At 58.6% G+C, this 26,719-nt stretch overlaps 1 protein-coding gene across 5 annotated transcripts; it reads left to right on the top strand.

The window, feature by feature from the left end:
• Positions 1 to 4: 4 nt before the first annotated feature.
• On the top strand, positions 5 to 26,655 carry AFAP1L1 (actin filament associated protein 1 like 1). Of its 5 annotated transcripts, none has more exons than XM_080398040.1 (19): positions 5 to 2,537; positions 17,005 to 17,133; positions 17,711 to 17,789; positions 18,143 to 18,240; positions 18,401 to 18,512; positions 18,899 to 18,997; positions 19,705 to 19,916; positions 20,269 to 20,448; positions 21,167 to 21,253; positions 21,513 to 21,606; positions 21,753 to 21,905; positions 22,370 to 22,581; positions 23,005 to 23,150; positions 23,507 to 23,585; positions 23,707 to 23,821; positions 24,035 to 24,199; positions 24,446 to 24,627; positions 24,892 to 25,020; positions 25,415 to 26,655. In XM_080398040.1, the coding sequence occupies exons 3-19, from the start codon at positions 17,723 to 17,725 to the stop codon at positions 25,436 to 25,438; spliced, it is 2,154 nt and encodes a 717-aa protein (XP_080254166.1). In that variant the 5' UTR covers positions 5 to 2,537; positions 17,005 to 17,133; positions 17,711 to 17,722; the 3' UTR covers positions 25,439 to 26,655. The 5 variants fall into 5 exon arrangements, with proteins under 5 accessions (XP_080254166.1, XP_080254165.1, XP_080254164.1 ...); XM_080398039.1 differs by having other exon boundaries at positions 17,706 to 17,789; positions 21,513 to 21,597; positions 24,449 to 24,627; XM_080398038.1 differs by having other exon boundaries at positions 17,706 to 17,789; positions 21,513 to 21,597.
• The last annotated feature ends 64 nt before the right edge of the window (positions 26,656 to 26,719 follow it).

Raw genomic sequence — 26,719 nt, 5'->3', positions numbered from 1 at the left:
CCAACCCTTGGGTTCTCCCAGGAGCTAAAGCCATGTGGGACCTGAAGCAGGAGGTGGCATCTGTCACTGCTGCCCCATGGGGGCACGGGGGGGGGGGACTTTCCTGCTGCAGCCACAGCACCCAGCGCTGGGGGAGGCTAGGGCTCTGTGATGGGGCGGGTGGGATGAGGGTGTCCCGTCCCCTCTGCTCAGGTGGTCTGTGTATTTACTTCTGGGTTGGAAAACACCCTGGGTACAATTGCAAGAAAGCGGGATCTCACCCTGGGCTCCTTAATGCCTTCCCTGCCTTTAACATGGCCATGCAAAGGGCGCACCTTCAGCCTCACCTTCAGCATCAGAAATACAGAGATTTGGGCAGGGAACAAGGAGGAGAAGTGGTGGGGACCCTACAGGGAGCAGGGTATACCCCCGTGGGTCAAGGTGCAAACACCTTTCCTGGTGTCTGTGGTGCTCCGATTTCCTATTTGCCTGTCTGGCACAATTTTCAGGCATGTAGCAGGACTGAGCAGTCCCAAAGAGGCCGGCAAGGCATGGGACACCTCTGCAAGAGCTGAGTCAGCAGGGTTTCTCCAAGGGGACAGCAAGGGTCTCACCTTCACTGTGCCACGGGCCAGCTCTGGGTCTGCCTGTTCTGGTCCTCTTCAAAACCTTCCTGTCCTGGTGTCTCCTATCAGGTGGACCAAATGCCCTCCCTGCCATCAGCACCACCACCATTGTGTGCTGAGGCTGCCCAGCTTTTTGCCCAAAAAGCCGTCACCGGGCTCCTGGGTGAGGCAGCAGGGGCGTGCAGGGCCCCTTATGAGGGCTTGGGGAGACCTCCCAGCAGCAGCCCCGGCTCTGGGAGCTTTGTGCTGCTGTGGAAAGGGGCTGGGGACTGAGGTGGAGCTGGCAATATTGCACTGGTAATTGCTTCTGCCTGCTTTAGTGCAGGAGTGAATGAACAATTTTATTTACAATGATTTTACTCATATAAACTACGTCTCCCTAAATCAAGCTCAACCATTTGTGGCTATAAGAAACTTCCATTTCCAGCAGCAGCTTCAGTGATAAAGCCTGGAGATTGTTATTATTAATAACACAACAGCGGGAGTCTTTTCATTTTCAAAGCATTTTATGGGCAGCAACTGTTTCCCCACAATTACCCTGCATGGCAAAGATGGGGAAACTGAGGCAGGGCCCAGTGCTACCTCTCAGAGCTAATGAAGCCTCTCTGGCCCCTGCCATCCAGTGGACACCCTGTGGGACCCCCACAGGCTCCCATTGCCCCCAGGTGTGCAGAGAGCACCCATCTGCATGGGGCGAGCAGCGGCGGGGGCGTTAGCTCCTGCCCTGGAAGCCGGCGCTGCCTCAGCCCATGCTGTCCCTTGGCTGTTTGTAAGTCCCCACCACAAAGCAGCCAGAGCCTGGCGTGCGGCAGCCTTGGCAGCCCTGCCTGTGGGTGCCATGTGCCCTGGCTGCAGCCCCGGGTTACAGGAGAAAAAGGAGGCTTGATCCAGCAGGGAGGGACCAGCCAACAGCAGCCGGGCAGGGAGCAGGCTCCGGGTTGGGAGGGCACGACAGGTCTGGCTCCCAGCTGGGCACAAGAGGGGCCACCGCCTCCGAACTGTCCTGGGCTAAGAGAGCCCCAAATGGGGAATCCCTCCAGGTCAGTTGCTAATGCACATCTAATATATCAATTATTGCTTTCCCAAGCGAGAGGTGGGTATGTGTGAAACCGAATCCCATTTCTGTCGTAGCCTGCTGTCCCCCGAGGGCTCAGCCGCAGCCCTGAGGCTGCGGGAAATTGTCCTGGGGGTGCCAGAGGCCGCTGCCACGTGCTGCCCACCCACGGGATGCTCCCTTGCACTCCCCGTGTGTCTCCCAAGCCCAGGTCTCCCCTATGGTCCTTGCTGGGGAGATTGTCACCATGGCCAGAGAGACACTGGGCACATGAGGGACATCAGGAGGGAGCAGACAGGAGGGGTTTTGGGGGGGCGCAGGGACAGGGAGCGGGGTGGGAAGGGGGAGCTGTGCTTGCTCACCCCCTGTGCGTTGAGATGGGGGAAATTGTTCCGGATCTTTGCCCAAACTGAAGTTGCCCAAAGCAACGACCCCCGTGGGCAGGCAGGGGGGACATGGCCGCCACTGGCCCCGCACCCTTCGCGAAAGATTCTGCCGGTGCTGCTGGGGGTGCTCAGTGCCCGGTGTGGGGCAGCACCGGGGGGAGATGCACGGGGTAGGGGGGGAACCCCCGGACACCCTCGGCCGTGCAAGGGGTTGGAGGGAGGTGGGTACCGCACACGGGGCGTCACCAGCCGTGGGACAAACCGGCCGCCCGCTGGCGGCGGGGACACCCCGGGCGGCCCGCCGGTGCCGTGCCGGGCCGTGCCGGTGCTCGGCGCTGCCGTGCACCGAGGGAGGGGCGGGCGGAGCCATTGGCCGCTCCGCAGCCGAGACCCGGCCCCGCCGGGCGGCCGCTGCCGGTGACACTCGCCCGCCCGCGCCTCCCGGGGCGGCCGGTGCTGCCCGCGGCTCCAGGACCATGGACCGTCTCAGCGGTAAGGGGGACCGGGACGGGACCGGGACCGGGACCTCGACCGGGACCGGCATCCCCTCACCCTGCCGTGCGGGGTGGAGCACACCCGGCACGGTGGAGAGGGGATGCCGGTCCCGGTCCCGGGGAGCTGGGGGTCGCACATCCCTTCCTAGCCGAGTGAGTGCAGCTCACCGGATCGATGTGGGACCCTGCCACCTGGGTGCTTTCGCCCCCCATGAGCCTTGTGGCAGGGCCAGCTGGGACACGAACTGGTGCCAGTTTCCCTTTGCTGGTCAGATGGGTGAAAAGCTGGTGTCTTGTAAACAAGTCTATGGGGTGTAAGCACTTGTTAGGGAAAATTATGGTTGGGGAAAGGGAGGTGACTGGTGTTTCCAGATGGAGCTGATTGGATCCAGAGAGCTTCCCTAGCTGGGGAAGATGCTGGTGGTCTCGTAAAGCCATGGAGGGCCTGATCCCCACCCTGCTGGGAAGCAGCTGCATTCCCACGTGTGTGATTCTTGCCTTCAGCTTGTGGCATCGGGCTCACGTAGCTGTTAGGCTTTGATCTGGGATATGAATAAACCTGCCAGGGCTTTGGGCCAACTTTGCAGAGAAGGTCCTGGCTTTCTGCTGGAGCTGGCAGGTCCCTGGAGGGAGCAGAGGAAGGCTTTTGGGGGATTGCTGCTTGCTGCTGCTGAACAGTGGCTTTGGGCTGCAGAGGAGGTGCAGGTGGTGGCATGGTGTGGCCTGGGAGTCCTGGCCCTTGATCAGTCCTCAGGTGCTACAGAAGCACCAGCCAGAAATGATAACACGGGGGCCAGGGGCATCACTCCAGCTCTGTGGGCTGGACCACGCTTCAGTCCCAGGATGGTTCAGGCAGTGCTGTGTCTGCAGCTCTGGGTCAGCACCAGAAAGACCCGAGGGTCAAGAGTTCCCTTTCCCGATGTAAAAGGATGGGGTGGTGTTTCCGCAGTGGAAGTACAGTCATGAGGAGTTTGACTCTTGGGCTGCAGCTTGTGGTGTCAGGGCTGGGAGAGCGGTGTCAGTGCCCAGCGGCACAGGAGGGGACAGGGACGACGGTGACAGGGACAGCCTTCCCCCATGGCTGTGGCTCACCCTGCCTGCCAGCAAGACAGGGTGGCTTTGCTAGCTCAGAAGGGTGCTGCTGCAGGAGGGGGATTGTCGTCAAAAGACATGCAATGCCAGAGCTGTCCTTGAAGGCCCCAGAAGACCCCCTTGATGGGGAGAGAGCAGATGGTCTTGGCTTCCCCATTCTTCTGCTGTACGAACTGGTGGGAGTCTACCCTGTTTGCATCCCAGCCCACACTAAAAATCAAACCTGGGACCTCACTGCAGGAAAGGGCAGGAGGTGCCTGGCATGCTGTGGAAACCATCCTGGACTGTCACAGAGATGGAGAGCATGGTGTGGCCACTCCATGGGGAAAGCTGCTCTGCTGTTTTATCCCTCTCACTGGTGTCTGCTATGGTAGCAGCAGCAGTGCCTGCCTACTTTGCTTTGAGCCTTGTAATGGATTGCAGTTGGCACTTGGATAGGTCTTTACCAATGTAAACCTCATCCAGACCCTCCTGCTCGTCACGCAGAGCTGCTGGATCCCTCTGGGGGGCTGTGGCTCATGGAGGGAAGGTGTGGGGGTCTCACCAGGCTCCCTTTCCCAGCACAAGGGGTGCTGATGATGGGTAGGAGCTCTGTGCCCCATTCCCAGCTTCTGCCTGCTCTCTGACAGCCCCTTTCCTTCACCTGGAGCTCTGCTCAGGCCCTGCATGTATCCTAACTTGCTCTTGCTTTACGATCTGCCAGCTTCTTCATCACTTTCTGTGCTCCATCTGAGCCTGCTTGCTTTCCTCAGCAGGCTGGGCAGCACCTCGTGTGGGGCTCAGCCTACACCAGCAGCTAACCAGGGGAACCGGTGCCCTCAACTGCTTGTGGAGTTGTTTCAGGTTGTGCTGATGGAGAAATGCATATATGTGTGATCTGGGAGGTGATCTGTGCCAGGAGCCTTTGCTCTAGCAGGGCTGTGCTTGCACATGGCTTCTCATCATTAGTGACTTTTCCCTGACCTTTTGTGCCACCAGAATTTAGGTCCTGCACCAAACTTATCTGGGGTCTAAATCCAGCAAAGCCAGTGGAGATGTGTCAGGGATAAACTTGGCTCCAGCTTGCCCACAGGAATGGGGAGGCCATGGGGTTGGTGGGAGGGAGGCCAGATCATTCCTGACCTGCTGCCTGCGAGCTGGCAGCAGGAATCCCACCCGCCCTGCGAACATAGCCCAGTGGAAGGGGGTGCAGTGGGTGAGAAACACAGATCGGGCCAGCTGTTAGTGCGCCAGGCAAGTGCTGAGCTCTCCCCCGCATTGCAGCCATTCCTTCCGCTGAAAACTCAGCTGCCCAGGCCACCGCCTGTTTATAGCCAGGGAGCGTGTGGGGAAGGGGGCTGAGCCCACCGCAGGCTGCCCTGGCCCCACCATGCCAAGCAAAGCTGGGTGGGAGGGCAGCCCCAGGGATGCTGATGCCGAGCAGAGCAGGAAGGCACTGGAGCTCTTTGCCCCTCTGCATCTTCCGATAGCCTTCTGTGTGCAACGCTGAACTTAACAGGGGGAAATGGGTCTCACTGTGGGTACTGGATCTCTGTTGAAGCCAGCCTGGCTGCTCTGGAGGGACACAGACCTGCCCTGCTGCGCACATCACAGATGCCTGCTGTGGCAGGGGCTGCTGGAGAGGGGAGGGAGCAGGCTGGTGCCCTTAGTGACTGCTGCAGGGGTAGCGTCCTCCAACCAGGGACCCTGGGGACTGTCCTATCTGCCTGAGCTGTCTGGAAAACCTGCTTTTTTCCCGCGTTTGCTCTTGACCTGGAAATGCTGTTTTCCGGCACAAATGTTCTGAGCTGCAAGGCTGACATGCCCTTAGCTATGGAGCAGCACCGAGCCCCGATGTGCCTGAAATCCCCTGGCCTGCAGCCGGTGGGTAGCTCTTATCCCAGCCCAGGAAAACTTTGTTTAAGGTTTTGAAAAAGTTGTCTCATCTCAAACAGTGGGAAGGCTTTTCAGAGGAGGACAAGGAGCGAAAACTGGGCTGGACTCAAGATTTGCCTGTTGTTCAGTAGCCAAATAACTTGCTGGGAACAGAAGATAACGATTTAGCAGAGTGAAGGCTTGAAGTGGTTTCTGGCATCCCAGGCTCAAGTCCTAACCCCTTAACCCTTCCCTACACCAGCTACTATCCGGTCTGGCACAGCTAAAGCTCTCCCCTGAGAAACACACATCTTCTGGATACAAGGAACCTTAAAATTAATGACACAACTGTCAGCCCTGCAAAATATCTATTAGATGTCACTCTCCCAGGGCAGCAGCAGGACAATTGGGTTGGAAGCCTCCCAAGGAGCTCTGCATTGTCTCTGCCAGCCCAGCCCCACCGCCATACAAACGAGGGGCTGGCACCCCCTGCCAGGGCACCGGCTGGATGAATAGAGCAGGTCCTGCCACCCGCGGTGAGGGCACCCACGCAGCCACCAGCAGCCTGTCTTTTGTCACCCTGCGGCGCTGAAAGCAGAGGCATTCGGAGAGCTCAGGTCCCTCTGCAGATGCTGTGCTGGCAATCTGCAGCCCCCGCAGTGGGGAAGGATGAAAATAACTTCTTTGGCCTTCCCTCCCCCAGGGTCGTGTCCCATCCGTCCCCCCACCCCAGCAGCATGGCTGCTGCACTCCCTTCCATTTTTGCTCCTGATATGCCTCCCATCGCATCAAAGGCAGGCTCTCTTACATTTCGTAACAGTTTGGAACGAAAACAGATCTTTGCTGCAAGGGATTTCCATGCTCAAAATACTTTTTTTTTTGTTTGAAGTGGGTTTTATGTGCATGTGATCCTGGAAGTGATAAGGGGAAGCTCTGGGAGACGCTGGTATTCTCTGATAGCTGGCAATTAACAGGAGATGTGTAAGGAACAGCTTGAAGAATGACTTTGACTTTCTTCTGGGTTTTTTTGAACATTAAACCCACCCAATTCGGTGATGGGGGAACAGCCCCTTTTTGGCTCCTCATCCGTTGGGTTCAGCCTCCCATTTTATGTGGTCCCAGTGTCATCTTATGCTTTGGGAAACCAAGGTTTTAAAGGACAGAGCCAGGAATAGAAGGTAGGTAGCAACAGGTCTGATAGCTGGCTTTTGTGTCCTGGAGTTAAAAGCAGATATGGTGAACCAGTCCCAGCACTGACGGAGCCATTGGCAATAACCAGACCAGTCACATCTTCCCCTGTGCTCAAGCTTGTCCTCTTTCCTGTGGGGATAAACTGGCTTTCCTGCTTCTCCACCCCTGCCCCGCAGGGGTTAAGCGGGTAGGAAACGCTGTCGGTGGTGGCCTTGCTGCTGCACCTGATGCTCCCGGCAGAGCTGGGCAAGGGAAGGAAACGGAAGGGCTGTTCTCAGCTGAGAAAATACACTTATCCTGCCCTCCGAGGGTCCTCCGGGGCAGCACGGCCCCAGTCCCCAAATGCAGGACTCTCTGCCATGCCCTGGCTCAGGAACATCGCTTTCCTGCAGGGACAGGGCTGAGGTAGCCACTGCGAGGGTCCCGGTCCCCAGCCAGGCAGGGGGGACTAGTGCCCAGCACAGCTCCCGAGCTCCTGGGCATTGCCAGGGGCAGGGCAGGGATGCTAACGCAGGAAGCTGGATGCTAGTCTCCCTCCTCCCGACTCTGTGGAGATATTTCTCCCACAGCGGGTCTGTGGTTTCTTCTCCCACTGCTTCTGAAAAGAGGGGTCCACATCATGCAATGCAGCTGAAAGCATTTGGGAAAGTGGAGCTGGCTGGTGGCTAATCCACCAGCTCCTTCCTGCAAATCCCATGTCGTCCCTGCCCAGACCCACCTAGGTGAGGGTCCTGTACCCTCCTTTGCTTCTGAGGGTCAAGGCACAACCACCTCGTATAACTTTTCTTCCTAGAATGTGTCTCCCTGACCAGCCTCCCCACGTCTCGCTCCTGCAGGTTAGGTATTGCATCCGAGATATTTTGGATCTGTGCTTCAGGGAATGGGGACGTACAGGACACAGAGAGCAGCCTTTTGGGATGCAGCAAGCTTTTCACCTCTGTCCGTGGGGCTGGGGTGTCCATTTTTGAGACTGGGGGGCTGGAGGTCCCATCCAGCCCTGGGTGGTAATGTGGCCGTGCCTGCCTGGGTGCAGGGCAGTGGGGGGGGCATGCCCGCAGGAGAGCTGTCATCAGCACCTGGGTGCTGAGTCAGTGGGTTCCCTTCCCAGCACCGTGCCTGCAATTAGCTGTAATTCCTGCTGTCCTGGAGACTGAGGTTTGGTGGAGATGAAGGGCTACAGAAAGGTGAGAGCTGCTGTCACCCCCAGCTCCAAGAGAGCAGCAGGCAGGAATGTATGACCCAGGGAGGATGCCCGGTGCTCTGCCCACCGCCGACGGTGGCTACAGGGGTGGGCAAAGGGCTGTGGCACCAGTGCCAGGGCCTCTCCTGATGCTGGAGGCAAGCCCAGGCCAACCTGCTGCTGTCTGTGCTGTGGAGTTTGTTTGGAAAAGGCCGACACCAAAATTTTGGTTGGAGAACACACAGTTTATTCTGGGTTCTGACTAATCCTAACATCTCCCCTCTGCCTGAAGCTTTTTTTTTATACATTACTCAGCAGGTCTCACCCCTGCCTGACTATTCCTTTAAAGGGCATCTCAAACCTCTCTTTTTCATTCATTATTTAAACACATTCTCTAGCCAGCAGCCTCTGAGCCCAGCTCCCTGGCTGGCCCAGCAGAGCATCTTGCCATACGCTCACTGAGGCTGGCACTGAGGTTTGAAGCATAGCCTGGAAGTACTGAACCTGTTCCACATTTATTTGTAGAGTTAATTGTGTTGACTGGGCTGAGCTGTGGCTGCAAACAACTCATACTCCTGGGGCTAGGAGCCCCCTGAGGTTCAGGAGTGCAGGGCAGGCAGAGGGAGGAGGCTGCCAGTGCCCTGCCTGGGGATGCAAACAGAGTCACTCAGCAGCATCTCACTTAGGTGCTTTTATTTGCTCAACTTCTTGCTGTGCTCGGCAGTAAGAAAGGACGATTCAGAAACCACCCCCTCCTCCTCCTCCGGGGTGGGGGCAGCTGCAGTCTCTTTAGGTCAGAGGGGTAAAGTTTGCTTTTGGTGAGCTAAAGCAAACCACCAGAGTCTTCTCCAAGAGGTGAAGAAAGGGCTGCTAAGCCATCAGCAGAGGGGGAGCAGCCCCTGGAGAAGGGGTCCTGCTGCAGTACGGGGCACTGGAGGGTCATTATCTGCCTGGGTCACAGAAGGTGTTTGTGGGTAATTTAATCAGCCTGTTAATTATTACCTGTACCACTTGTGAAGCTGCTCTGCTTTGATGCAAGCTGCTGTGAGGAAGGACGTACCCTGCAGCCCAGCAAGGGCTGCCCTGGGGGTTTCTTCCAGCAACCATACCAGTTCAGAGAGCCTTGGCCCCTCTGATACCCTGTGGCTGTGCTGGGGGCTCCCTGGGGAGGTGACACTCCTCTGTGAGTCACTGCCCCAGGGGACTGGGGCACCAAGCAGAGCACACCGGGTGTGGATGCTGCAGCCCTCAGGGAAGGCTACAGCACTGGGCATGTGGTTGCTGGAGCTGAGCGGGAGATTTTTCACCTGAAGCCATGCTCTGCATGTAGGCATCACCAGGAGACCCTCAACCCAGCTTGGGGCTTCAGCTGCAGAGCAGCACCCCTCCCTCTGGGCCGTGCTGCGAGGGATGGGCTGCTGGCAGAGGGCTGGGTGGGAAGGGAACTACCATGATCCCCTTGTCCTCCAGCTTCTCTTTTAATCCAGTTTTATAGAGAAGAGGCTTGACTGGCCCCACAGCAGTGAGCAATGGTTTCTGCCGTGTGTGAGCTGGCAGGGGTGTGAGTGTGGGTGGGAATCTTTGCCCTTTGCAAGCTCTGTCAGCCTGTAATTACACTTCTTTCTATTCAGGACTCCTGTTTTCTAGTTTAAGACTGTGAGGAAGATGTGGAACTCTACCTTCTCCAGAAAAGAGTGCACTAGGATAGGGATGTTTGGAGTCCTGCTTCTGTGTCTGATTCCCTTGTACCTGGCTGGGTGCATTGGGCAAAGCACCAACCCCAGGCATGCACTGCAGCTCCCCTTGCTCCTCTCCCCATTTTGGGATGTGGTGTGGACTCTGAGAAACCCCTTCTGTGCAGAGGGCCAGGGTGAAGCAGGAAGACTTGAGGAGAGCCTGGCTGAGAGGTGGCCCTGCTGCTTGGCCCCAGGTTGGACTTGCTTCTCGGCTGGTCTCTGCTGGAGCAGGCAAGCTGCTGGGAGCAGGGCCACGCGATAAGGCTTTCTGCAGAGCTATTTATACTGAGGAGATGAGCTACTGCTGGCAAAGGAGCTGGGCCAGACACAGGACCCTTCACACAAGCACTGCTGAAAGTGGCTGAGCTGGCTGTGCCACTGGAGCTGTGCTAGGAAAGGAATCCCTCCCCAAACTGGTGTCAGCATCGGGGTGGGCATCTGGAGCAGATGGGGCCGCAGATGAAGGAGGTTCAGCAGGCACAGCCAGGGCAGCCTTCCTGCTATTTAAGCTCTCTGGTTGCTCATCTCCCTGTCTCCCAGGGCTGAAGCAGGATGGGGGGGCCCTGCAAACCCTGCGGGCTCCTTTGTGTAAGGGGGGAAGCCAGCCGGGGTCTGCACTGTGAGGGAATGCTGGCGGGGGGACCTTCTGCTTCCTTGAGCAAGCAGGTTTCACGTTCATCTCCCGGGACTGATTTGCCAAGGTTATCAGCTAAGGATATTAGTTACTGCAAGGTCACGATGTTGAGAGCCCCAGGATGTGTGTGTCCCTGCCCTGTCTGCTGCAGCCTGGCTTGGCGGGGCACTGGGTGTGCTGTGGGGAGGTGGTTGGGAGGTGCTGGGAGGTTGGGGTTCAAGTTAAAAGGTTTGAGCTCACCTTGTGCTGTGCAACATTCAGGGATGCTGCAACGCCTGAGTTGGGAACTGCTGGGGTGCAGGGACATCTGCCAGGGTCCTGGGGCTAACAGCAAGGGGGTTAATCACAGCGAGGGGTGAGAAGAGGCACCAGCTGGGGCATTTGGAGAGCCAGGAGGGGTGGAGGGCTCCTGGCTATGCAGGAGCCAGCCCCAAGCACTCAGGCTCCTGCTGACATTGTTGGATTCAGAGTCAGAGGCGCTTCCCCCATCCACCCCACTCAAGGGGCCCTTGTTTCCAGGGAGGAGATGATTCATGTGCATTGAGTGGCCCCTTAGCAAATCTTCCACTGTTACGGGATGTTGCCAGAGCCCAAGTGTGAGCGTTCACAGTTGGCTGTTCTCTAAAAACCCTCCGGGCTGGAGCACACCAAATTGCTCCGTAGCTGTATGGGGGCAGCTGCACTGGGAGGATGAGGTACTTTCCAGGCTGGCATCCCTGGCCCCACCAGCCCATCCCAGTCATCCCAGTTTGCCCCACACACAGCTGGTGATGGCTGGCTGGGAAGCTGAGCCTGGCTGGCAGGGATGCCCTGCTTGCCCCTGGCACCTCCCAGGGGCTCAGCGCTGCCCTGCCCCTCTCCTGCCTGCTTGGCAGGGTGCTCCTCCTGCCCGCACCAGAGGAGGAGCGGTAGCTGCAGGCAGGGTGCAGGCAGGCAGCAAGTTTGTCCTCCTGTCTTCTGCACAAAGGAACAATTCTGGGAGCCCTGCGCCACCCCTGCCGAGGCACTTCCTTGCCGGCTGCATGCCTGCCTCCTCCCCATCGGAAAGAAACCTCCTTAGGAATGGGTATGGGAACAGGAACTGCCCCGGGAGCTCAGCAAAGAGCTCGGGAGGCCGTGGCCTTCCTCGGGGAGCAGTGCTGGGGAGCGCTGGCCCTGCTGGGGTGGGAAGCAGCATGCTGGGGCTGGAGGGGGCTGTCAGTACCCACTTTGGGCATCATCCCTCTGGTGATGCCCACAGCCCGTGCTGGGGGCAGGAGAAGGCTGGGGGCAGGCAGCGAGGTATGGAGGCACGTCCCAGCGCCCGGGTGGCTCTTGCAAGTGGGTCGACATCAGCCTGTGGAGAGGTCAGAGTGGTTTGTGTGCTGCAAGCAACTCCTGCAGCGCTGGGTCTGTTTGTCCCACAGGGTAGGTGACTTCTCTGCAGGGCTCCTCCTGGGGCTGGGGCGCCTCCACCACTGTCACTGGGTGCTGGGATAGCCCTTGACTATGCCCCCTTCCCTGGCCCACTCCCCACCTATTTATGGCATCCCAGGAGCTATAAACGTTTGTTTACTGCTGGTGGTGGTTCTAAGCAGCCCTGCGCAGGCAGCAGTGTCCCAGGGCCCTGCCCGCACCAACAGGAAGGATTTATTTTTGCTTGGTTTTTATTTTAGTTACAAACAATGGCTGTTACATCCAGCATCCGATTTCCCCCTGCCCCCCCTCAACCCCAGCCTTCACCTGGTGTTGGAGGAAGCATGGCTGGGGCAGGCAGAGGACAGGGGCCCCAGTACATATCCCACTGCAGCAGCCTCGCAGTGTTAAGATGCTGTGAAACAGCATCTCCCCTCCTCGGGGCTCTCTTCCAGGCTGCAGACCAGCTTTGCTTGGGGTGACAGCTCCACGTGCATTGTCTTATCCCTCCCCCTGCAAAAGCTGGGTCTGTACAGCAGGAAACTTCTGCTTTGGCTTGGCTGGAGCCTCTTCCTCCTCCTCCTCCTCCTCTTCCTCCTCTCTGCAGGTTGCTGGAGCAAGACCTGATTTTTGCTCCTGTGATGGAGCAGAGGCCAGGGAGGGGGAGATGGGCTCTGCAGCTGCAGGCTACACCCAGCCTCTTATCTCCATGCTGTGGAAGCAGGTCCCTGAGGCGGGGGAGTGCTCATGGGGTCTGAAAATAGAGCTGGCCTGGGTGCAGAGTTGAAAGAGGTGGTAGGGTGCTGCAGGGGACACAGCTCCTCTGCCAGCAACATGCCTGGTGCTGCTTCTAGGGCAGACTTTAGCAACAGAGGAAATGCTGCCTTGTCCTGAACGGCAGCAGCATCCTAGTGCTGGTGCCCCAGCTCACCCCATCCCAGCAAAGCTGCCCTGGGTCCCCAGCCCATCCAGCCCAAGTTAGCTAATGCTAAAGCCATCTGCTGCCACAGCTCCTGGCCTTACCAGGCTCAGAGACCTCACTGACACCTCCTCATCCTGCCACGGCAGTGAAACAGGCTGCAGAAGTGGAGTGGAGTGAGTTTCTGGAAGGGGATGCTGGTGCCTCTCCCTGTCCTGCAATGTCCGTGTCCGAAGCCTGAGCCCAGCAGAACAGTACAACCCCACAAGATTTCAGCTGCAAGAAGCTCCAGAAGAAAGCAGCAGGTGGAAGCCATTTGTTAGCACCAGTGACAGGCTCGAGGCTGGAGGTGTCCCACCAGTGAGGCAGTGGCTCAGCAAGTGGGGGACGCAAGGTCCCTTTTTGCCTGCATCACCTGCTCAGCACCTGCGGCCACTCTGCCATGCTGCCTTCCCCCCAGAAGCCCTTTGATGTCCTGCTGTCCCCTCGGTTCCTGGGCTCCATGGTTTCACACAGAGGTTGCCAGAGCCCCTGCGGGCAGGGCTGTGCACTGACACCAGCACCCACCCTCAGCACATGAGCCCAGTCCCCTGCCCGCCATGGCGTGGGCACGAATACCCGCTGGTGCGGGGTCTGTGCTCACTCCTGCCGGCTATTGCAGAAGTAACGTGCTGGCCCTTGATCTCCAGGTGACCCTGGGTTGGTCACAGTGCCCCCCCCCTCCCCTCCACAAAGCAACCCTGAAGCAATCTCCCCTTGCTTCCTGCAGTCACCCCATTAACCTTATTTAGGCTGGAAGCCTAACGAGCATAGGAAATTAATTCCTTCCCTTTCTCCACTCCCCCAGGCAGAGGCTGGGCTCAGCAGGCTGTGCACACTCCTGGGATCACAGGCCTCTTTGACTGCCCCCCCCCCCCCCGCCCCCGCCCCTTGTATTTTGGAGGATGTTTAACAAGGGAGATGGAGGGGACAGCTCAGCTGGGGGGAAACAAAGGCGCCTTCAGTGCTCGCCCCGCACCGCACCGTGCTCCGTGCGCCCCGGCTCAGAGCTGGCGCTTGGGGCATTGCTGATGAGCTCACCCGCCTGCCATGCCGGGCGACAAGCCTCACTTATCAGGCACTCTCATTTCTTGTGCACAGTAAGGTCTCCTCGCCCCCCTCGCCACACACGCCACCTGCTTTGTCACTATTAATTGCAATCTGCTTGCAGTTTTGCCCTCTGTTGGTCTGAAGCCTTGACACAAGAGCTGGTGGCTGTGATGGGAGATGTCCTGAACACAGCAGGGGATGGGGATGCTGGTGAGCGCCATGGCCTAGGTTTCTGTGTGTTTTGGGAAGCTGATGTAGGGAATGTGCATGGTCCTCATCTCCTCTGTGGGAGCTCATGGCCAGCTGAGAGCCTGCTGAGCTAGGGCGGCAGGAAGATGGGTGTCTCCAAGATGCTTGCAGGCACTGGGCAGACAGGGAAGCATCTTGCTTTTTGTTCCAGCTGCTTTCTTGCTGGTCCCCTGCCCTGCCAAGCCTCGCAGGGGAAGATGCTCACTTGGCCTTGAGACCACCGCACTGCTGAGCAGGAGTCTGTGCAGCACCAAACATCCCAGGGAGGATCTTCCCCTCTTCCCTTCCTGCCTCTGCAGAGGGACAAGGAGAGGGCCATGGGAGCCGAGTCCTCGCCCTTGCTCATCATGCACGTGAGGTTCTCATATGGCCACAGCAGGTCCCCAACCCGGTAGGTGCATGTTGGAGGGGGGCAGCAAGCAGACCATCACCAGGACCTAGGTCCCACAGCTGCCTGTCTGCTGTCGGATGTGTTTCCAGCTCAAGGAGCAGAAGCCCCATTCCCCCTGTGGTTGTCCTCTCCTTCCCTGTGGGCTGGGGGATGCTGCCAGCTCTCCAGGTTTGCTTGTTCCTTCTGGAACTGTGCTGAGGCTTCACCCCCTGCCTGGGGAATACCTGTCCTGGTTTGGCCTGCCCATGGGAGAGGGGCACCGGCAAAACTGCTTTTGCTGAAAGGGCTGAGGCTGCTGTTTAGCTTGGCACTGGGGAGGGAGGAGGAAGCAGAAGGTCTGTGGAGATAGAAGCCCATCAGCTGGGATGGCAGGAAGAGACTTGTGAGCCACATCCTGCCTTGCATCCTGGGGAGGCAGAGATTTGGGGCTGGGCACGCTGCCTCCTTGCCCAGAGGCTCATCTTGGCTGGGCGCTGATCTGCACCAACCCACTCATGTTGGGCTTCCCTTCAGCCAAAAACCTTTGAAACAGCAATTGGTTTTACTGCACTGGCGCAGCAGTGCTAGCCTGCTTCCACCAGTCCTGTGAGACTCGCTCCGTGCCATGGCTTGCAGGTGGACACCCAAAATCCTGGGTCAAACCTGTAGCAGCCCAGTTTTTGATGGGTGTTGGGTAGGGTGGATATGGTGTTTGGATAGGGCCCAGCAGAAGCTCATTAAAAAATATGGGTAATGAGGATCCCATCAGCTGCAGCAGCACAGCATCCTGCCCTTCCCCTGGGAAATATGTCCCATGCCAGCCCTCGCTGCTGCCCAGCTCTGCTCTGCTGGGCCCCTTTCCCTGGCAGAGCCCGGAGGAGCTGGAGTGGGGACAGGTACAACCTGAGCAGGGTGTCCCTGATGCTCCATGCTGCCAGGGCACACAACCTCCCCTCCTTGCAAGCAATCCCCATCAGTCAGCATGTCCAAGCTGCCTCTGTGGCCACCTCCTCCCCGGGAGACCCAAAGCCAGCTGTGTGCTGCCCCAGCTGTGCCGCAATGACTTTTTGTCGTTGCCAAGAGAAGGGAACCTGCTCACGCTTGCACTGGAAGAAACGGCAGCTTCCCCACACACACACACCCCAGCCCCTCCATAGTCTCCAGGGCTGTAGGTTTGCTGGTGTCCCTGAGCTTGGCCTCTCCAGAACAGGTCGTCTCCTGCAGGAGCTACCCCTGGATGCAAGTGGAGCTGGGCAGGTGCATGGTCCTGGGTAAAACAGGAGCTTGGCTTTGGATCCACCTTAGTTTTGTCTTATCCTGCTCAGAGAAGATAAGTACAGGAAGACACCTGGGATGAGGATGTCGATGAACATGCAGAATTGAGGCTGTGGGAGCTCATGAGAGATTTGGAGTCCAGAACTTGCCTTGTTCAAGTCCTTCCCATCCTTCCCATCCCTGGCCAACACGTTTTCCCAAAGCTGCCAGTCAGGTGCTGCCAGCACCATAAATACTGCTTTTAGTGATGAATTTCTTTTGTAGCCCTGCTCTGATATGCAAAAACCCAAGTGTGTTCTGGAGTCTTGCTGCCCAACCCCACAGCTGCACTGTGCTTTTGGTTTGTAAAAACTAACCCATGAGTCAGCATATCAAAGAGAAGACCCACAATTTTATGTGCTGTGCCTGTGATCGTGATTTGCAGTAAATCGTCTTTTCCTGCTTTTTGCTGGGCTCTCCCTATCTCCCCTGCCTGGTTCTACCTGCTGGGCTGATGCTGTATTCAGGTGTAGCAGCAGGCCAGGAGCTGGCGGGTACTGGGATCCCATACACTGAGAAGTGGATGAGTGGTGGCTTCTGGTGTGGTTCCTCTTTGCCAAGATTTCAGCTGCTCTGACCCTCTTGGAAGTCTCTGGGGCTGTGTGTGTTGGACTGAGGCTCAGCTAACACAGAGCTGGGTGGGGAAAGCCCCTCCTGTGCTGCAGTTCCTGTCCCATCCCCGGGGGTCTTTCAGGTGCCTGTGTAGGGCAGGGACTGTCCCTAGGGGCAGTGACTCCATGCCCGGAGGGAAGAGTGGAGTGGCCTCTGGGCAGTGTGGATGAGTTGAGATGATACAAGGGAAGAGTGACAGCAGGGCAGGGGAGCTGCTGGTGGTGAGCGTGGGGAGGAAGGCTATAGCCTGTGTATGAAGACCCTGTGGAGGTGGCACTGGGCTGGGGGATCATGGGCGGTCTGAGCACAGCAGGGGCATATGAATATTCCCCAGCAGGCAAGGGGTGGGAGGATGTCTCCCTGGGCAGCATTGCCAGGTGGCTCTGGAGATGGCATCTGTGTTTCCTTTCCTTCCTTCCTTCCTTCCTTCCTTCCTTCCTTCCTTCCTTCCTTCCCTCCATCACCACCCAGTGCCCATCACAGTGGGGGGACACCAGTAGCAGTACACTGTCAGGCAGACAGAGGTGTGGTTTTATCTGCATGGAACAACGTGTGTGCTGAGCCCTTTGATAGCAGTCCAGTAACCTGCAGAGCTGGTGTTTCCATTCACAGGCTCAGCAGGCTGCATCCCAGCGTCTGCGTGCAAGTGGTAGAGCTTGTGCATGGAAGGAGCACGTATGCACTTAGCAAACACCACCTCAACCATGCTGGACCAGCTGGCAAAGACCCCCATCCTGGGCTCTTCCATACATTCCAGACCCTTCTGCTCTGTCTTAACCCCAGCACCCTGACACCACCCTGGGTGACGGGCTTTTTCCTGCTCCCCCCAGTACTGGACCAGCTCGTGCCAGAGCTCAGTGTCTTGCTCAAGCTGCTGGACCATGAGTACCTGAGTGCCACCACACAGGAGAAGAAGCTCGCCGTTTCCACCATCCTGCAGAAGCTGCAGCCACCCACAGGTCTGTGTCCTGCTCCTGCAGCACCCAGTGGCTGTCCCCAGGGGCAGTGGGTGTTCCCAGCAGCTGCCCCAGGGGGTCCTGGCCAAAACCCCAGCAGGGCAGGGAAAAGCTTCTGCAGGGCAGGGATGAGCTGCCTCTGTGCCCAGCACCCGGCACCTGCTCAGCCCCCTCCAGTCACTTTACTCCCCACGCTTGCTTCCCAGCTTCTCCCCGCCCCGGGTGCAGAGTCTGGCGTCAGCCCTGCCATGGCTGCAGGGGGCTGCTCCCTGCGGAAAGGCTGCTTCGCAGAGGTCTTCCTGCCACCGGTTTCTGCTGAGCGCAGGGGTTTCCGCTGGAAGGCCAGGAGGGCTGTGCACCTGGGGCTTCACAGCCTCCCCACCTTCCTGCCCTCCTTGGGGCGGGGGCAGCATCCCTGGTGGCTTCTCCCCTCCCTGCATGCCTGCTCCAGAGGTGACACAGCGGGGTGAACTGGCCTGTGTCCTTGGGCTGGTGTTTGTGGGGAGGAGGAGTGCCATTGCTCACCCCGGCCGCCCTGCCCACCCTCGAGCTGACGGCATCCCCCTCACTCCTAGGGAAGGATGTGGACTACATGTATGTCAACACGGCATCCCTGAGCAATGGCACCAGCTTCGTGGAGTCTCTCTTTGAGGAGTTTGGTATGTGTGGCCAGCTAGGAGTGATGGCCCAGGGGTCCCACTGGGTGGGTGCAGTGCTGGTCCTGGTGTCCCCGGTAACAGCAGAGGCTCTTGAGGCACCCCAGGGAAGGAATGTGAAAGCTGTGTCCTGGTGTCTGGGGTGGGCATCATCACCCTGGGTGCTTGTTCCTCCTTCCCTGTAGCTGTTTGGCAGCTGGCCACAGGGGATCCATGCACCACCTGTGTTTACCAGTGGTGCCCATCTCCCAGCACCTTTCCAGTGAAGGGCCATGGGGGTCTCTGGAAGGCATGGCTGGGGAGGCCAGCTGGGGAGTTCCCTGCTCCCTTCACTCTCTTCGCTTACCCTTGGGCAGATTGTGACCTGCGGGATCTCCAGGACATGCAGGAAGAGGATGGGGACACCAGTGATGGTGTTGGCTTGGAGCTGGCGAGGAGCCAGCAGGCAAAAACTGTAAGTCCCTGAATGCCAGCCTGCGAGGTCTGCTCTGCACCTGCATGGGGAGGTGGCGGTGGCTGGGGCTGGGACCTCCTCCTGTCCCTTACCACAGTAGCTGCTGGGACTCTTGACCCTCTCCACTGCCGGGCTAACACCGGTGGTGTTTCTGCTGCAGGTTCCTGTGGACCCTGCTCCACCGCTGCCCACCACCCCCCCGCCCGAGGATTACTACGAGGAAGCCCTGCCCCTTGGCCCTGGCAAGGCCCCCGAGTACATCACCTCCCGCAGTGAGTCCCACTCTGCACCAGGGTGTCAGGAGGGTGGGAAGAGCCCCACAAGCTGCCCACTGCATCCCCCTGCCTGCCTGGCAAAGCAGGCAGCCTTTTGGCAGGCATGACAGCTCGTCCTGGGGAAGGAAATGTCGCTGCTCCCACCGGCATCGCTCAGTCCCACTCCCTTCCCATCCTGCTGTGCTGTTATTGCAAGGAGTTGTTTGCTCCAGCTCAGCTGGGAAGGTGTGATGTGGAGAGATCAGAGCCATGGGGGGACCGATCCTGAGATGCCCTGGGAGGATGTGCTTTGCTCTGCCCCAGCTTGCAGGCTTGCTGCTTGGAGCATGGTTGTGGGGGAAAACAGGTGTAATAGCCCCAGCTGCCCTCTGATTCCTCTGCAGACAGCTCCAGCCCTCCCAACTCCATTGAGGATGGCTATTACGAGGATGCAGACAGCAACTACCCTGTGACCAGGATGAACGGGGAGCAAAAAAACTCCTGTAGGTATCCCAGTGCCCTCGCCAGGGAGGGGAGAACTTCAGCAAAGTTCAGCCCCGAGTTGGGGACTTGAGCACTGGGCTGGGAGCCCATGGGGTTGAGGCTGGAGAACCTCTTGCATGTCAGAGAGCTTTTTGCTGGGCAAAAAGCAAGGAGCGTGGAGTGCTGTTTGTCATGCAAGCCAGAGCCGTTGTGCTGTGGAAGGGATGTAGTCAGTGCCATGTCTGTCACCAGCATGGGGAAGGGATGTCCCTTGCCTATGCAGCTCTCATGCCCTGCATGAGCTGCCCTTGCCACAGCAGAGGAGGTCTAAGGCAGGGATACCACTGCAGAGACCGGCTCCTCCGTGTGCAGGAGGTGTGGGGCAGAGGGCCAGCAGCTGATCCTCTGTTGCAGGTAGAAGGTTTAATCCAGGCTTTCGAAGTTTGAGCCTTGCAAAGAAATAAGCCAGCCCAGGGATTCGGATAGATGCACCTGGGACTGGCATTTGGCCCACGAGCATCCTGCCTGGTTTGGAAGGGAAATGGAGATGGCTGGGGTCAAAGTGCTGCTGTCTTCAGAGGATGACATGGAGTCCATCCATCCCAGCACCCAGCGCAGGCTCTGTGCTGGAGCCCTCTGGGCATGGGGAGCCCTGGTAGTGTGCGAGCGTGCCTGGCAGGCAGGGCCCCAGGGTGCCATTCGGGGTGACTCGCCTGCTTCCTTCCAGACAATGACTCCGATGCAATGAGCAGCTCTTATGAGTCGTATGATGAGGAGGAGGAGGAGGGGAAGGGCCAGCAGCTGACACACCAGTGGCCGTCAGAGGAAGCCTCCATGAACCTGGTGAAGGATTGCAGGATTTGTGCTTTCCTGTTGCGCAAGAAGCGCTTCGGACAGTGGGCCAAGCAGCTCACCGTCATACGGGACAGCAAACTGCTGGTGAGCCCAGAGCTAGTGGGGGACACAAACCCATTGGTGGGCTATGAGGGTGGTTGGGTCCAAGCTGAAGAAAAATAGCACTATCCAAGCCAAGACCCCACCACAAGGCTGCCGCTTCCCTGTAGCACATACAGAGACTGCCCTCACTTCCCTTGCAAACAAATGGAGGGCTCCCTTTTTTGGGATTCCGTGGAGTGAGAGGGCACCCTGCAGCCCTCCACCACCGAGGCAGTTGTGGAGACTGAACCACCTCTATCTGTGCCACCTGTGAGGGACCCCAACTCTGCCCAGCACGGCAGTGGGACAGGCAGGTTTTGGCTGAGCCCTGAGCAATTCTCTTTGCTTCCCCTAGTGCTACAAAAGCTCCAAGGACCGACAGCCACACATGGAGGTGCCTCTGGGCACCTGCAACGTTATCTATGTCCCCAAGGACGGGCGGCGCAAGAAGCACGAGCTGCGGTTCTCGCTGCCCGGGGCTGAGGCGCTGGTGCTGGCGGTGCAGAGCAAGGAGCAGGCTGAGGAGTGGCTGAAGGTACCACAGCTGCCCCACACTTCGCCTGGGGGGCTGCAGACTCTCCTTGGCATCCTCCCTGGCTGAGGTGGGGAGGGGACTGCCTTGGGAAAGGGGTGCAAGACCTCCCTGGCTGAGGTGGGGAAGGGGGCTTTGTTCCTGTCTCTTATCAGCTGGGGGTGGGGGTCCTGGCCAGCCACTTCCCAGGGCCTGGGCGTCTCCGGCGCTGATAGCCCCCACGGGGTGGGGATGTTTGCTCTCCTTCTCTTCCCCATGGCCCTTTCCTGCCTTTGTTCAGGGGCAGGAGGCGGGGGCCACAGGGAAGGGGCCATGGTGGGAAAGGAGCCTCTGTGCACACCACAAGCCTAGCTGTTACCCCAGATGTGGGAGAACAGGTTTATTTTACGTGGCCAGGGCAAGCCACACTGCGCCTGACTGAAACAGAAGGTCATGAGGTGTCTGTGCTGGCAGCGAGGAGCCCAAGTTCCTCACCTCTGAAATTTCCAAAACCTCTGACAAAATCTGCAAAACTGGTTGCAGTTTTGAAGGGGCCAAGGTGTGTGCAATCCCCCAGGCAAGCTGGGCTTGTGCCCCAAGCAGGGCTCGCTGTCCTGTCCTGCAGAGACCAGGACCTCTCTCCCCATGGTTCAGCCCCGTGAGATGGAAGTGTACTGAGCTAGGGAAAGTAGCCCCGGCCCTCGGGTCTGTTTTAAATGGCTGCTGGGGCCTGTCTCCGCAGGTGATAAAGGAAGCCAGCAGTCCGGCAGTGGGTGGGATGGAAGCCCCTACCTCCCCGGTGATGCCGTGCAAGATGGACCTGGATAAGGTAATGGTTTCTAACTGCCCTGCCGAGGTGCTGTGTGGTGGCTGAGCCTGAGGAATGTGGCTGGGGGAGCACTGAGCTCCTGGTGCTGTGTCAGGAGTCCTTCCCATTCTCACAGCAGCTCTGTGGGACCGATGGGGCTCCCCTGATGCCAGGGACACCCCAGCCTTGAGCAGAAGGGACAAGCGGCCAATGGTGGCCTTTGCTAGGGGCTACACAGGGGCACACTGCTGATGGGGTGCCTGCTCTGCTCCCCCCACAGCGGCTGTCGCAGGAGAAGCACACCTCCGACTCAGACAGCGTGGTGACGGGTGAGACCAGCTCCCCAGCGGCCCGCAGAGAGCCCAGTGAGCACGGTACAACCCCTTCCCCAGCCATGCAGGCTGTCCCCCTGGCTGGGGCAGCCAGCTGTGTGCACCACAGCTGGGGAGCATCCTCTTGCAGTGAAGGGGGATGCCGTGACACATGCCAGGGGCACACAGCTACCCTGTTCTCCTTCCAGGGAAAGGCAAAAAGAGTGGCTTGGCTGACCTGAAGGGCTCGATGAGCCGGGCAGCAGGGAAGAAGATCACCAGGATCATCAGCTTCTCCAAGAAGAAGCCTTCCCCTGAGGACACGCAGACCTCCTCCACTGATGAAGATATCCCCTGCTGCGGTTTGTGTGGGCTGGGAGCAGAGACAGAATTCAGCTCATGTGGGGCTGGGAGCAGTGGGGAGCTGCCATCCTTCCCCCCAGCCTGGCTATACAGGGGGCAGGAGAGGTGTAAGGGGGTGGTGGGGTCGGAGCGAGCTCACTGAGCTGCTGGATGGCTGTGACACTGCCTCACACTGTGAAATGTTGCCCAGTCTTGGGCTGCAGATTCCTCTGGTGCATGGGGAAGGGGCAAGGGGTCACCTGTGTCCCAGAAAACAGGGCCAGGTGACTATGTGGCACTAGGCTGGCACCTCACCTGGTCCAGGGTGTCCCAGCTGGCTCTCTCTGGGGAAACTGAGGCACAGAAGGACCAGGTGAGTAGGGAGCCATGCCATAACCTGTGGGCAGCCATGTCTTGTTAAAGCCTGCCCAAGGTCTGGCTGAACAGGCGCTGAGACCCTTCCCTCGGCTCTGCCACCCCCCAGGCTACCTCAGCGTCCTGGTTAACCAGTGCTGGAAGGAGCGCTGGTGTCGCCTGAAGGGCAACACCCTCTACTTCCACAAGGACTGCACCGACCTGCGGACCCATGTGAATGCCATTGTCCTCCGGGGCTGCGAGGTGGTCCCAGGGCTGGGCCCCAAACACCCCTTCGCCTTTCGCATCCTTCGCAACGGGCAGGAGGTGGCTGCGCTGGAGGTGAGCAGGCAGCAGGGCAGGTCGGGTGCGCCGATCCAGTGAGGGGGGTCGCCAAGCTGGGGGAGCATCTCCTATGATGATCAGCACTTGCATGCAAGCAGTGCCTTGTTTTCTCCTCTCCTCACATTCAGGAAGCCCAGGGCATCATTTGAGTGAGCCAGGGGCAGCCACAGGTGTTTGCCAGCTGGAGGCAGGGAGGAGGCTGGCAGGGCTGAAGCAGGCAGGGTACAGGGGGTGGCAGCTGGTTTGGGCCTGGGACCTCCTGCATGTGCCTTTGTACTTTCTTTTGGACCCTCCTAAGTCTTGCACATATGCTTCGTGTCAGAGAGTGCTCCTCCACAGTGGGGCTTTGCAATGGGAGGCAGGAGCAAGGGCAAGGGGCTGGGAGCTGGGCATGCACCCCAACCCTTTTCTTTCCTGCAGGCAAGCTGCTCTGAAGACCTGGGCCGCTGGCTGGGTCTCCTCTTGGTGGAGACAGGCTCGCAGACAGCACCGGAGGCCTTGCACTATGACTATGTGGATGTGGAGATGATTGCCAACATAGTGACAGCCGTGAGGCACTCCTACCTGTAAGGCTGTCCTCCTGCTGGGCCACGGGCTGGGGAGGGGCTGTGCTGGGGGCAGAGCCTTGGGCTGGGGATGGTGACCCTCAACCCTGTGTGCTCCTTAGGAAAGGCATGGGCTGAGACATGGTTTGTGCTGTGATCTTGGGGACAGCCAGTGTCCCAGGCGTTGGTGGTTCTCAAAGCAGGGCGGTTTCCCTTGGGCAGGATGGAAAGCAGGTGTGTAGGGTAGAGTAGGGTAGGGTAGAGCACTCATGAGCAAAGCTGGGAGAGCAATGCAGGAATCCCTCAGAGATGGAAGGGCTCACTGAGGAGCTGTCAAGGATGCCCTGGAATGGAAGACCCTAACCCTCTTCCTGCAGGTGGGCCAGCTCTTCCCAGGATCACCGGCCAGACTCCTCCCGTGTGGTGTACGATGATGTCCCCTATGAGAAAGTTCAGGTGAGTGCAGCTCCATGGCTTGCCCTCTCCCTCCACTGCAGAAGATGACCTGGGGAGCCTTGGCCAGGCTGTGATGGCCCTGCAGGCATTTCACATGCTCTCCCTCCTGTCCCTGCCGCAGGCCGAGGAGGAGCCAGGGCGGCCAGCAGGAGCCCAGGTGAAGCGCCATGCGTCCTCCTGCAGCGAGAAGTCACGGCGGGTGGACCCGCAGGTGAAAGTGAAGAGGCATGCATCGAGTGAGTGGGGGACCTCAGCCACAAACCTCTGTGGGGAGACCCTGGCTAGTGCAGGAGGATGCTGTTTCCCCAAGGGCGTCTGCAGCCAGGCTGGGGCTGGCTGGCTCTGGCGCATGGGTGATGAGTTGTGCTGCCCCAGCTCAGCTGGACCGCAGGTGACACTGGCACAGCCGGGGCCAGAGCCTTCATGATGGGTTCCCCTTGTGCATGCAGATGCCAACCAGTACAGGTACGGGAAGAACCGGGCTGAGGAGGATGCCAGGCGATTTCTGACAGAGAAGGAGAAGCTGGAGAAGGAGAAAGCATCGATCCGCAGCGAGCTGGTGTTGCTGAGGAAAGAGAAGCGAGAGTTGCGGGAAGCCATGAAGGGCAGCACGGGTAGGTTGGTGCCATCCAAGGGCTGTGGCTGCTCGAAGGCACTCTGGTGCAGGGGGAAGGCTGCAGAGCTGGGGTGGGATGGGGATGCTGGGCTGGCCACGGCATTGCGGCCGCGCTGGGCTGGCTACCGCGTGCTGCCGGGCTGGCAGCTCCATCTAGCGTCCCTGTCCAGGACGATGGGTGGCTTTTCCATCCCCATGGCCTCACGCCCGGGCAAAGGCGCTGAGCCGGGTGCGCTTCTGCAAGCAGGGACGAAGCTGCAGGACCTGGAGCAGCGGGTGGTGGTGCTGGAGGAGCAGTGCCGGCAGAAGGAGGAGCGCCGCGTCGACCTGGAGCTCAAGCTGACAGAAGTGAAGGAGCGGCTGAAGCAGTCGCTGGCAGGAGGGCCAGCCCTGGGGCTGGCTGTGACCAGCAAGGCTGAGAATGGGGTACGCATCCGTTCTTCCTCGCCCTTGTAGCCCCAGCTTCCTTCAGCAACAGTGCTTGGGGTGACAGGGGGAGCAGCACGTGGGGAAGAGGGGGCGTCCCTGCTACTTTGTCCCATTGTGGACAGAGGTGGGAAGCAAAGCATCAATTAGGTTTGGCCACATCAGTTTTGACCTCATGACAGTTTGTGCTTTTATTTTTCCCTGGCTGTCCTTGGCCTTGGAGTCTCCTAAGGCCTCCTTCTTCTCACTCTCCGTTTTGCACAGGAAGCTACAAACAAGTCAAACGGGAACCCCCCTGAGCACCTGGTCCCTGTTAACTGTGCAGCTGAACTGAGGAAAAGAAGTCCCTCCATCCTCCCTGCCAACAAGGGAAACGTGCTGCGGAAGGCCAAGGTCCTGTTTCACTCTCCCTCTCCTCCCTGGCCCCTTGAGAAATCTTGGCCTTCATCCTGTCCCCCCCTCTTGACCATGAAACCTGGGGACTGGGGATGCTCCCTACCCCAAGAGGAAGGAGTATTGCCAGGGTCCCCTGCATCCAGGCTGACCCAGCACAGTGGCACTCACTGCTGGCATGAGCCCAGCTTGTGGGGAGATCTGGGGGGACAGGGCTGGGGGAGGCAGGGGGAAGAGCAGCACTTCTACAATGCCTGGGGCAGCAGTGACCCCAGCCTTTGAAGATGTTGGAGCGGTCCAAAGCCCCCAGTAAGGAGGGATGCCCTTGAACGGCTCAGTGCTCGCTTCTCCAGTGTTGTGTCCTCATCCTCTGCTTTTTTTCATTGCTCTGCAGGAATGGGAAAAGAAGCAGACTTAAGCCGGGCTGCGGGAATGCTTGCCAAGCCCCTGACAGACACTGGGGCTCACGGAGGAGCTACAAGCCCCCTTTCTCTGAGGCGCTGGGAGGGTGCTGGGAAGGCATGGGGGAAGAGATGCTTTCCCACACCCCACCAACTGCAGCACCATCTGCCTTTACACTATAAACCATGGGGAAGGGGGCGGGAGGGTGATTTGGGAGGCGGGTGGGAAAGGGGAGTCCTTTGTGGATCAAGGTCGAATACTACTGGGAAATCCATTTCTGGGGGGAGCCTCCTCCAGGCCAGGAGTTCAGCACAAGGTGTGTGTGCCCGTGGTGGTGCATAAGGAAATGGGGGAGAGCCCAGGGGCTGGCAGTGGCACTGCCAAGCAGGTGCTCCAATTTATCACGATCAGTGTGTGCCATCCTGGGGATGCTGGGGGTCAGACTAACACTTTCCAAAGCAACCACGGACTTGCTGGGCTTTTTTTGGCCCCCTCAGCGTTGGAGTTCACAAACTGTTCAGGACTGGATACTTTGGAGACGCCGATCATTTGCCCCGCTTGCTGCTCACAGCTCTGCAGGATTTCATCTCAGGGTTTCGCATGTCTCAAGCTTACTATGCCTCAACCAAGTGCCCTTGTCCAATATTTCCTTCTTGTCCTCCAGGCAGAAAGGGTGAGGGCACGCTGGCTTCCTCTGGGAATGAACAAAGCTCAAGTGTCAGCATCTGAAAGCAGATCAACAGTGGACACCTTTCAACCTTGCTAAACAGCTTAGAAGTGCCACAAAGGGCTGAGGCTGGAGGCAGCCTGGCTCTCTCTGCCCTAGCCCCATGCTAGCTTTCGGGGGAGCAGGGCAAAGGACAGGGTTGTCTCCGGGCCAACAGTGCATTCACACTATTGCTGCTGGAGTCAGTCAGTTTGCCAAGGCATGTGATGAAAATGGAGCGAGGGGAAGTTTAATTATTTTTTTTTTTAAGGTGCTTTCAAATGCAGGATAGGAACAGAAAAGAGAAATAGAGGAAGGTCATTTAGCAGAGGCAGAAACAAGGGACAGGAATGTAAAGGAAAGACCCAGGCTTTTGTGCCGGGAACAAGGAAGCGGTCCCATCACCCACTCATCCTAATGACTGCCACAATTAACCTTTGGAGCTCCCTCTTTCAAAGCCCTCTTGTTAGTAACTAGGTAAGCAGCTTTTAATAAAAATGCTGGCACTGGCCGGCTGTAGGGAAGCACAGCGGGTAAACCACTCCTGCTCACAGTGAAATGGGCCAGGGTGGGCCTGGGGTGGGCTTGGCA

The sequence above is a fragment of the Falco punctatus genome (assembly GCF_963210335.1).
Source record: "Falco punctatus genome assembly, chromosome: 8".
Taxonomy (NCBI): domain Eukaryota; kingdom Metazoa; phylum Chordata; class Aves; order Falconiformes; family Falconidae; genus Falco; species Falco punctatus.
The sequence above is the reverse complement of the archived record's forward strand: the minus strand, read 5'-3'. Positions and strand labels throughout refer to the sequence as shown.

Excerpts from the sequence above, each read along its gene's own strand:
- AFAP1L1 (XM_080398036.1), top strand. The coding sequence starts at position 2,207 with ATGCACGGGGTAGGGGGGGAACCCCCGGACACCCTCGGCCGTGCAAGG. Across the intron at positions 21,254-21,512 it reads GCAAGATGGACCTGGATAAG|CGGCTGTCGCAGGAGAAGCA; the intron begins GTAATGGTTTCT and ends CTCCCCCCACAG. Across the intron at positions 23,151-23,506 it reads GCCGTGAGGCACTCCTACCT|GTGGGCCAGCTCTTCCCAGG; the intron begins GTAAGGCTGTCC and ends CTCTTCCTGCAG.